At 40.8% G+C, this 12,500-nt stretch overlaps 1 protein-coding gene across 1 annotated transcript in view; it reads right to left on the bottom strand.

The window, feature by feature from the left end:
- The window catches only part of TRAPPC12 (trafficking protein particle complex subunit 12), a 791,394-nt gene that overhangs the window by 455,024 nt on the left and 323,870 nt on the right, over positions 1 to 12,500 (bottom strand). The window contains exon 8 of the mRNA XM_044070401.1: positions 8,562 to 8,579. Within this exon, the coding sequence (XP_043926336.1) occupies positions 8,562 to 8,579 (18 nt within the window). The remainder of the gene's footprint in view (positions 1 to 8,561; positions 8,580 to 12,500) is intronic.

Genomic DNA, 12,500 nt, shown 5'->3' with positions numbered 1-12,500 from the left:
TGTGATCTAGTGACAGGGAACTGGTGGAGGAGACCCTGAGAGGTGGAGATGCCCCAGTGAGAGAAGAGTAATGAAGGAACAGTAGGACTAAGACAGATTATACCGCAGGTGTGAATGAGAGGGAGGATAGAGGAAATGGGTGGAGATGAGGTATAGGTGGTAGTGGTAGATTTGTTTAAATACTTGGGACTAACAGTCTGCTGGTAATGCAGGGAGTGTGGAAGAGATGTGAGGAAGACAGTACAGGCAGGATGGAGTTGTGGATAAGAGTGTTAGGAGTGGCTTGTGACAGACGATTACCAGTAAGAGTGAAAGGGAAGGTCCACAAGTGGGTAGTGAGACCAGCTATGTTATATGGGTTGGAGACAGTGGCATTAACAAAAGCCGTAGTTTGAAGTTCCATGATATAGTGATGCTGATCCTGGTGGTTCAGTGTGACGAGGATATGTTGTGAATAAGTATAATAGAGGGTCAGCCAGGCTGGAAGGTTTGGAGATGTGCCAGAGTAGTTTGAGGAGGGAGGCAGAGCCACGAAGTGACCAGTGACGAAGCCGACAGGCAACTATGGAAAAGTAAAGCAGCCCAAGATAAAGTTACATGTAAGTAGAAGAAATAAGCTTGAAGGTTTGTGTGACAGAGTAAGATGCAGAGGATAGAAGAAATGGAAACAGTTGATCTGCTGTGGCGACCCCCGACAGGAGCAGCCAAAAGAGATATACAATAGGTATTAATATATATATGCATATGTGTGTATATATATATGATATATATATATATATGTTATACAGTATTTATATATATATATATATATAACACGTTATATATATATATATATATATATATATGTATACATACATTACACATGTGGGTCTGTTTCCTTCAGTTCATGTTCGATTTGATCCAACCCATATTACCGGTGACTACTTAAATTGATAGTCCAGAATACCACACCATAAAGCAGCAAAAACTAAAAATCACAAACACCACCGACAAACCCTGGTAAATATACACAATGGAAAAATCACCACATACCTATCCCACAACCAATGTAGTCTCTATAAGTCCACACTACCTTAAAGGAGCACTATAAAACTACACTTACCTTAAAAGACCACAATTCATTACGCATCATTTTTGCCACACCTATCGATTAAATATAACAACCTAGGACGTCTCTATCTCATTGAAAAATAAGATATATTCGAGTCTATTTTGTTCTCCCAGAACTGGAATGCATGTCAGTAATTGTTTGTTCATGTTCTGTGCTTTGTTCTTTTCAACTTTTGATATTCTGGACTTTCAGGAAAGTGGTCACAGTAATATGGGTTTCATTCAAATGAGTGTTCACTCATCTTAGGGGACCTATATATATTATAAATATATATATATATATATATATATATATATATATATGTATGTATTCATATTTAGGTGTGTGTGTGAATATGTACACACACACACACACTCACAATATGAGGTTTAAACACACACACACACACACACACACACACACACACACATGTGAGTTCATCTGGTGAACTGTGGAGATCTCCCAAAGGGCACTTTTGATGGTTCCTGAGCTTAATGCCACCCGGCTCTGCTATCATGAAGTTGAGTGAGGGTAGCAATAGAAATATTGCTTGACTAAATTTAAAACAATAATAAAAATTTTTAAATCTGGGTGCTCTACATACCTTTAATTTTTCTGTGAACCTTTAGTTACCACTCTGTTTTCTTTTTGGGATGTCTCAAAACATCTTCATTATTGACAAAACAGGGAGATGAAGGGGTTTCAGCATCTAGACTGTAGGAATAGGCCCAATCAGGATACTGGTAACCAAGAAACCTGTGTAGATCACCCCGTGCTAACCACCAACCTTTCTTAGCAAATGGAGTATTGGCTTTTACTACTGTAAGCTTTTCCAGGTTAGTTCCATATTGATAGTCTTATATATTTTGGACAAAGCTTACATGAGCACCTGGAAAAAAGACCTATTTTTAGGGGCATTATGTACAAACATAGGCTTGGCTCAGCGCATTTATGACATTCTTTTGTCACAGGAGACTCATAAGGTAAGTGTTGGTACAGTCTGCCACCAGTCAGGACCTTAAATATCTTTATCAGCTAATGTAATGTTTGACTATTGCACTTATGCAGATTTTAACCAAGGTGATTACAAGGATACCCATTGACATGAGGTGTAATCCATTTGTAGGACTTAATTTGAAATCCCCCATGAAAATTGTAGATTTTTTTTTGACTAATGGACTGCAGGCGCCTATTATACTGGAAATCGCCCAACCAATATTGTTTTTCAAACAGTGTCAGTGAAAATACACATGCAAGTACTAATTTAAGAGCCTAATCATATGTCTCACAAATATCAGCCACAGAGTTTTAACAAGGCATTAAATATATTTGAATAATATAAGTTCAAGTTAATATATGCCTCCCCAGCCAAGAACTTCAATTCTGACAATAAAGATACATTTTTGAAACGAAAAAACAAACACAGTTACTTCAGATTGTACAAAATCACAGGAAATATTTTTAAACAACATGCAGGGACAGTCAAATGTGCCCAAATAAATACAGAAAACATCTAAAATAATCTTTACTATATTCCTATCGTTAATACAACCCCTGAAAGCGGGAAAATCATCTCATTGGGCCGCTGAATGGTTGGCAGAAAGTCTAACGCGTATACGGTGAAGTACAGGGGCAAGCTTAAGCGTAAGAGCTCTTTGGAGTGTATTAGATTTAGATGCGGTGGGGGATGTGTCCCCCATTAGAGATTAGGTCCCCAAGACAAAATACAAAATGACAATAGGGGTGCTACTTTATTCAGTCACTCTATCTGGATGACAAGTTCTTTAGGCAATGTAGGCACTCAGTGCTCCAGAATATTATCAGTGCATGGGCATCAGCAGTGAAGGAAAATGACAGTTTGAAGCGACCCACCGGCATTCACCCCCTTGTTACTTGATACTCTATGCCACGTATGATCCCAGACTTTATGGCAAAGTCCTACAACTAAAAACAGAATTTGCTGTTAACATAACTGTGAAGCTTAAATGTGTGAGAAGATACATATCACTCTCTCAGAATCTTTGGGTTTTTACCAGCTAAGGATTCAGAACTGTTGTGAAAAAGTCATAAAAAACGTGCAATAAAACAGCTGATGGACCACATCTCATGAAATAGCTGCACTGTGAGTAAATTTATGCTACTTTCAAGACAATACAAAATCTTCTAGCTGTAGACATATGGTGTACTTTACCGAACCTGATTTCAATGGAAATGAAACTGCGAAAGGGATAACATCTATTTTGTTTATGCATCTGCCAGCTATTGGATAAGTCAAACCTGGTAAGGCGATCTAACGCCGGTAGGTGGAAGCTTGCATTCTTAGTCAAGCAACTGTTGCAGGTTAATCCTAGTCTCGAGACAAAATGAATAAACCAAATCACAGGCTCTAAGGGGGAATGTAAGGTAAGCCTGTAAATCCTGGATTTTAGTCATAGCATTTAGTCTCAGTATAGCATAAAGCATGCCACACCGTAGTAATCACTGTGTATAAATCATGTCAATAGAAAATATTCACACAAGGCATTAAATTGTACTTACAAAATTCCAGATAGCTGGACTGGCAGTATCACAATATGAAACATGGGGAACTATAGTGTGTGACCAGAAGTTTCTGTGTTCATAACTCAAAACAGTATGACCTAGTCTCAATCAAGTCACCTTAATTGGGGGCAAAACTGCTCAGGGATGCTTTGGTCTGGCAAGTTATCGAACTTTTGAAGTCATATAAATGACAATCAGATGTAAGTATGGCGGTCAAACCAACTGCAAAGAATTTTACAGTGAGTACTTCTAAACACAATGTCACACACCCCAGAATTAGAACAGTCTCATAGTCTCTGACACGGTTAATTCAGGACCAGATGCTTGAGGAATCAAATAAAGCAGTGGCTCCACCCTATTCCAATGGAATCTGTTTCAGTCAGCTGAGGGACTGTCACTCTGATTCAGAGATATTTATCAATGTAATCAAGTTGTAAGAGTTTCACAATAGAATGCAAACACCTTTGTCGGATGGTTAGTGACTGAATTAGAGGGTACTGCAACCATTGCACTGTCAAACCAGACATCATGTTAGCATATGGGATACTTGCCCTTCAGCTTTCCCACATAGTCTCCCGCAGATACACACACACACAGTTTCATTCGTGTAGCTACTTACTTGGATTCATTGCACTGACATTTCACACACACACACACACACACACACACACACACACACACACACACACACACACACACAGCACTTAACAGTAAAAAAGAATTTAATGGATTTGCAGTTCATTACTGGCTTGTCTTTCAGATGTGGGACTCCAGGGGCTGTATGATATTTTAAATCCTCAAAGTAGTCTTTTGTTTTTGCATTCACTCAGAAAACTGTTGCACGCAACTTTTGGAGTTTTATCATGGTTCCACCCAAAATGTTAGTTTGAATTTCCACTGCATTTTATAAAATCAGTGGCAAGTTAAAATTAAGGGATAAAAGTGGAAACTCTGCTTTGTTTCTCCTTCTATTCATGAACAAGTATGGGACGTTGTGATGCCAACTATCGCCATACAAATGATAAGGGAGGACTTAAAATTGTATTACCCTTTGGGACTACAGTGATACATATTTTGCATTCTGCATGCTAAGAACTGAATGGTGACCACTTGCATCTGTCATCTAGCAAACATTTCTAGAAACCTTCTAATAAGGGTGATTAACCTAATGGACACCGTTAATCATAGTGAACATGATTGGTATCCTTCAAGTGGCCTTGATGTGCCAACCTATTTGATGAAGTTAACAGCCAAGCACCATCTAAAACTGCAATTGTGGTCCCCTCACACTTTATGCCATCTAATTTGCCAAGGCTCTAACAGTTTTTTATGTGGCCATAAGATCATAGAGACCCTAATTTTGACAGCATGTTAACTAGTTTCAGTAAAGCTGCATTGGACTCCTTTTTACACTTCGGGCATACGCCTAACCAAATGTAATTGGAAAGCATAACCTTTATCTACAGTACTTAAAGAATGCTTGTCTGGTTCCCCAACTTTATTTGCTTACCTACAGTTAACAGGTTAAGTTTTAAATTGTCTTCACTGTCATGACACTGCGGTTCCCAAAGTTGACATGTTAAACTTGATAAGATTCCCCCATCTAGCTTGTCACAAAATATAAGATGGCCGAATCATCCACTTGGAAAAATGCCGTCCTCACTAGCGGATGGTAAGTAAACGCATTGCAAAATGCATGGTGGAGTGAACTGTAAATCTGATGTCAGAAATGTTTTTAGACAGATGATACCAGGAATCTAGTCTATAAACAGCAACCCCTCATCAGCAACTGTGAACTTCGAGGAAGATCATCTGTAGATTAGCTGCTGGTCTCTACAGAGACTGATGGATTAAAAACAAGACCTACATGCCCTCTATTGTGAACAGATATGACTGGCCTTTTCTGTGTGGGAGGTCTTTGATGGATAAGATGAAAACAACATTCCATATGCTCAAGGTGGGATTTCTAGTTGTTTACTAATTCTGTAATCCAAATGCAACAAAGCAGGTACACCAGTTAAGAAAGACATTTGTGATGATTGGGCTACACTGAAAACTGATAATGATAAAATGCAGACACTAGGAGAAACCCCACAGTTTATATACAAAATGGATAAAAATATCAAAGCTATACTAGAGAAGGGCAAGACAAAGTGTGACTTGTATACTAGTTCAGTCAATAATTTTGCACCTACAAAATGGGGGAAATGCAGCTCCCATCCATGCAACTATGAAAAGACTTAGAATTACTTTGAGGAATTTTAATAGACATACAAAGTAATTTTTGTTAAACTGTGATACTTGAGGTGCTTGATTTATCAGCAGTTTGCCAAACAGGTAGAGTATTTTACACTGGAAAATTGAATGCAACTGGGTAAAATAATTTAATAAACATGTATGTGACATCAGAAGGAGAATAAAAATAATACCTTATACAGACATTAAATACTTGAATGTACCAACTTCCTAAGTTTTGAGTTATTATTACACTGAAAAAAATACCCTTAGATATTACAGGTGGGCACTGGGAAAATAAAATTGACTACAAGGAATTGATTTGGCAGATCAGTTTAGATGCCTCTTCCCCAGCTGGCTTGAATGACTCTATCTCAGTATTCCCGATTTTAAAAATGAGTTCTGCTAAATTAGGATTAATTAGTTATTTTTCTATAGTTGTAGGCTTATATTCTTTTTGTTTGTACATATTTTGTACCTTTCTTATATTTTTTCTCTTCAGTTTTAATGTAGACCATTTGAAGTATGTATAATTAATTACAGTTGGTCAACTTTTTTTGTACAGATCATTTTTTTAATTTATTTTTTTTAACTTACTCTTTTTAACTCACCAACACGTTTTAATTAATTAATTGCTTAAGTGGATGTTCATCTCTATTGGTTAATGGAATGGATTTCAGAAATCATTTTTTTGTCTTTCAGTATTCTGAATAAGTCCTTCATATTAGTGCAGAAGCATTCAATAAATGTATACTTCTCTTTTTTTATGATATACTTTATTTATTTATTTGTTTACTCTCAATTAATATGGTTATTGGGGTGTGTAGAGATGACATGGACCTATTCTCATTATTAGTTTTGCTTGGGTTGTACAGACACACACCTTTATTTACTGATTCTATGGTTTTGAACAAATAACCAAGCTATGATTTTATTGAATGTATAGCTTTGACTGACTTCAGTAATTCTCTGACTACCCAATGATATTCCCCGGGATTCATGAACCTTGCACCAGCGTAGCATGGCATGGCGTAGAGGCGTTAATGCCAAATATGGCGGCAGTGGTTCGTGAACATGATCAATTCACACGTCGCACTACGGGCGCGCAAGATCAGTGCAGCCGGCGTAGGTATGCTAAACACCCTATGTGTGGTGTGTCACCATGCAAAATGAAGGCATATAGTTGATTCACAAAGTGAATTGCAGGCGTAGCATACAGCCCACGGGTAATGTGGAACCAAAAAAAATTGTTCCCAAAGTATCAACATCAAGTACAATGGAAGAGTGTCAGACCCAGGCATCACACTGTTAGCACATATGCCAATGGCGAAAATACACAGAACAGTTTATGGCAAAAGAAAAGATGCACAACACGTAAATAACAACTTAAATAAAGGCATGTCTAGCAGTAACTCATCAGAACACGCCCAGGACATGTGTGTAGAAGGTGTAACATAATGAAATAATATAACAATGTTATAAAAACAGCATAAAGTAATAGACAGCAGGTTCACAGGTTATAATACACCATGGTATGCATGGGAATGCCACAACCACGGTGCAAAAGGGTTGCCAAGGACTCATGCAGTTCGCGTGGTAACTATGAATTAGTAGTCAATGCCATGCAAATGAGGCAGATAACACATCCCAGAAATGCCCTGGGTCAAGAGAAGTGGTTGTACCAAACGCGGTAGGCCATACACCGAGGTAGGGCTCAGAGGACATACATGACGCATTCTGCAGAGGGTGTGCCACTGTAGCAGTAAGCACATTGCAGCACAGCAAACCTGGGCTGTACATGTAAATCAAAGCTGCAGGACCGGGGTGTGGGGTAATAGTTTAGCTGAGAGCACACAGTAATGTGCGCAAAAGTGGCAAAAGTGTCTGAGGATACGTAACGCCCCGGAACCTAGTCTGTAACGCACGCCCATAAACAATATCCGGAAACAGGGAAGGTGATGTGAAGAATATAAGAAATGCGTAAAGAAGTGTAATTGGAGTACTGATGCTCATAATCAAAACTAATCAACTCCATTTAAGGCCAATCATGGCAACTGACAACTTCATGCAGAAACCTGCAAACGGGATAGGGGAGTGCATATGAATGCAAAGAAAGTAGGGGAGGTAGCAGATTGTGTAAAAGATAAGGAAAGATCTGACAGCCAGCAGAGCAAAGCAGACTGACAGCACAATGGCAGTAGCTTTTCAAACGATGAAGGCATGCCATGTTCCGGCGAAAGTACAAATGATGAGGGTTTCTGCAGGATGCATGCCAGAAAATGATAGGTTACCAGCGTGGCAGAAATAGTAAGTGGGAAGGTTAGAAGGTAATCCATGGCAGGCAAGAGAGTAGTACACCAAAAGGCAACACCGTTGTAGTTCCATCCCGGTAAAACCACGGAAGATAACCCTTAGATCGCGGCCATACAAACACACCCTATGATGATCATCGATTGGTACTTTGCACAATAGTATAAAAGTGTGAATCGCACACAAAGCACAGCGTGTATTCCCAAATGCCGTGACCATGGAGATTGTAACACATGGGAACTTTAAAAATGTATGTTGGGTGCTGCCATAGCTGTGATCCATCAGCGTAATGTTAGAGACAGGAAACGGTGTTGTGGAGGAGGATGCCGACAACCACCGAGGCCCTCAGAGAGGAAGGCAGAGAGGTTCTAGACCAAGAGGTAACCTACCAGGGGCTACATGACTTGGAGATAGTAGGAAGCGTTACAGGGTGGACAGGGACATGTTACAGCAAAATGAGTGGGAGAGCTGTGCCTGACCCAGCGCCTGAGAACAAGAAAACAACAGAGGGGAACCCATCCCAGTGGACACAAAGGTATGTGTAAGCTTGCAAATACTGGCCACAGTGGTACCTTTGCAAAGGCCAACTGGAGATATAATGGGCATCTCACGAGGCATCCCAGCATCCAGGGTACTACACCAGTTCCTGGATGCCATATTACCACATGCCAATGAGCATATATACTTCCCAGATCTCGGAGGATATTGGCTAGCATGGCGCCACTTCCACCGTGGTGGGCACAATAATTGGAGGTACTGGGTGTGATGACTGTGGCGTGCACATACAAATCAAGTCACCATCATGGCGTGCCCAGGGTAGAAGCTACATAAACATAAGCGATCTCCACTCCATCAATTGCCAGAGTGCCGTGTGCAATGCCCAGGCATTATCATGGATGTGTGTGCTGGCAGCCCTGGGGGAAGTTACCACGACTCCCATATCTGGCATGCCTCACAGCTGTATCAGGTATTTGTCAGGGGGGGACATCCCACAAGGCCATCTCGTGGGGGATGCTGGCTGGCGTGCACTGGAGCCGTGGATGATGACACCCATCAGAAATGCACACACACATGCAAGAACGCCATAATGAGGCACAATGCACAAACCAGAATAATCATGAGACCGTAGGTTCGGGATGCTGAAATCATGGTTCTGGTGTGCTTGGATACATCTGGTAAGGAGCCTTGCAGTACTCTCCAGGCACATGTGCCCACATATTCATAGTATGTGCCATGCTACATAATAGATCCTGTGGGAAGCAGCTGCTGCAGGGACATAATGGTGAAGGAAGGCCACAAAGCCCACCACAATTGCCAAAGGCCAGTCCAGGCACAGAGGGTTCCAGACCAGGAACACACTGTGCCAGCGCCCAGTAGGCAGAGCCGGAGGCATACCCAATATGCCTACGCTTTGGCAAAGAGGGAACGTATAGCACATACTCTGACAGCGAGGGGCCCCATGGACTGACACCTCCCCACCTGCACACACACAATGTAATGGATCGGCACACAAACATGACCACCTGTAAAGTGTAATGTATGGGTGGCCTTATGTGTGACTCCAAATATAGGCAGCCCCAAACACTGTGTAAACCCAACAGCCAGTGGAACATGTAACGCCAACACCTGAGCAGTGCACGTGAGTCTTACAGCATATGGCATTGCTGTTATTGCCTGCCACGTTGTCAAGAAGATGTATACATATAAATATATATATATATATATATATATATATATATATATGTATATATATATATATATATATATATATATATATATATATATATATATATATATTATATATATATTATATATATATATAGATAAATATGTACACATATACATATATATAATACAGATAAGATAGGAATTAGAGGGATATAAGGTGGCTGAGATGTATCCTGCTTGATATCTGTACATAGTATACATAGTGCAACGACAATCTGAACATCCGGAGGTTCAAAATAATAGGATACCGCCAACCATGGAACGTAACATACCCGATATGCATAACTTCGTAGGCTGACAGGAGCCGCCAACAACAGTACTGTAACCAGTACGTAAGTATAGTATGATGATAGGAGAGAGCAGTACACCGCCACCGGTGTTGTGGTCCACACGAGGTACTGTGTGCAACTGTCCCCGTGAGTGCCGTGTGAGTATGTGTATCGCAGGCGGCTGAGGGTGCCGCGGAACGCCGCTGTGTGAGAATGTGTGTGTGTCTGCAACATGTGTGCATGTTGGTGCCAAGTTAGAGGCAGAGCAGAATATTAGGTGTAGGCATACAGGTAAACTAGCCTCAGGCATATGTTCACTGCTAGTCCCAGAGTAGTAGTGACAGCCCCACTCCCTGGCTAGGTGTGTCCCGACATAGAACGATACAAAGTGAATATGTTCCAGATGGTAGCGCAGAGAATATTCCCCATAAGAAATGGAAAAGGACATATGTAATAGTCATGCCTGTATGTACGACACTGATATGTTAAGCATGTGCAATATGACAGGCGTCTGGCAAAGTCACACAGCAAATAGGTATGTATCGCTGAAATAAGTATGTGCTACCCCAGTACTGACCCGTACACGTGTTGGCCACGGTTACTAAACACCGCTGTGTGTTCCACAAGTGTCAAACAATCAATTCCCATCTGAATATGTGGCAACCACTGGCAAACAGGCTATTCCAACAACAGGACCACAAGGACTGCAAATATCTGGGACAGAATGACAAGGGATAGTTGTCACGTACACATAACCGCTGATATACCACAGATGTTACGGAGGTATACATGCATCAAGCTCACCTGCAGGTGATACCGAAACCACATGACAACAGCCCAACTGACATTCCCATAACAAAAGACTATTAACTGTTAACTCTCCAAGTAGGGATGGAGCACACAGACGACTATACTGGTTATGTAGAGATACAAGGCCCACAAACCGTATCCGTGACGTACAACCACCGATATCCCCCACTGTAGATAATAAAGGAATACAAACCGTAATAGCAGCACAAACATACAGTCAGTCAATAACATCTGCATAATCACAACATATCGCGTGGGAGACACAATTAAAGGCGGATGCATAATTGCATGCATTATATAAATGCAAACAATAGCCATGTTACAGTTTTGAATGCAATACTCCATTATCATTCGATGCGGGCAAGGGACAGGTAATACCCACATGTTGAACCAAATACTACACCTGTCAAGACACAATCCACGGGTGACATGAATTCAAAATATACTTGTCCCTATGCATAGCAGATGCAGTTACACATAAATATAAGAACAATACAGACCATCTCCACGAAGGTAGGGCAAATAATAGCCAACTTCCAGGTGGAGAATCCAAGTATACCCCAGTATCGACAGAATTACCAAATGGAGTAAAGATGCACAGGTGATAATGCACGTAATTACTCACGTACACACAGCCGCTGATATACCACAGAAGTTACAGAGGTATACATGCAGCAAGGCCACCTGCAGATGATATCGGAACCAATTAACAACAACAGCCCAACCTACACTCCCATAACAAAAAGACTATTAACTGTTAACTCCCCAAGTAGGGATGGAGCACACAGACCAACTACACTGTCTATGTAGAGATGCAAGGCCCACAACCCGCATCCAAGTATGTACAACCACCCCATATCCCCCACCGTAGATAGCTAAAGGAATACAAACCGTAATAGCAACACAAACATACAGTCAATCAATGACATCTGCATAACCACAAACCATCGCTGCGGGAGACACAATTAAAGGCAGATGCATACTGCATGCATTGTATAAATACAACAATAGCCATGTTACAGTTTTGAATGCAATACTCAAGTATCATTCATCGGCAGGACAGGTACACCCACATGTTGAACCAAATACTACACCTGTCACACACAATCCACGGTGACATGAATTCAAAATATACTTGTCCCTATGCATAGCAGATGCAGTTACACATAACATGTGGGTTATCACTGATAAGACTATCTCCCACGGTTAGGCAACATTAACGCCCAGGTGGGAGGAATCCAATTATACCCTGTATCGACAGAATTACCAAATGGAGTAGATGCACAGGTGATATGGATGTAATTACTCACGTACACATAGCCGCTGATATACCACAGAAGTTACGGAGGTATACATGCAGCAAGGCCACCTGCAGACGATATCGGAACCAATTAACAACAGCCCAACCTACACTCCCAAAACAAAAGACTATTAACTGTTAACTCCCCAAGTAGGGATTGAGCACACAGACAACTACACTGTCTATGTAGAGATGCAAGGCCCACAACCCATATCGT

The sequence above is a fragment of the Protopterus annectens genome, chromosome 1.part0 (genome assembly GCF_019279795.1).
Source record: "Protopterus annectens isolate FY-2018-M chromosome 1.part0, PAN1.0, whole genome shotgun sequence".
Classification (NCBI taxonomy): domain Eukaryota; kingdom Metazoa; phylum Chordata; order Ceratodontiformes; family Protopteridae; genus Protopterus; species Protopterus annectens.
Note: the sequence above shows the minus strand (reverse complement) of the source record. Positions and strands in the feature narration are given on the sequence as shown.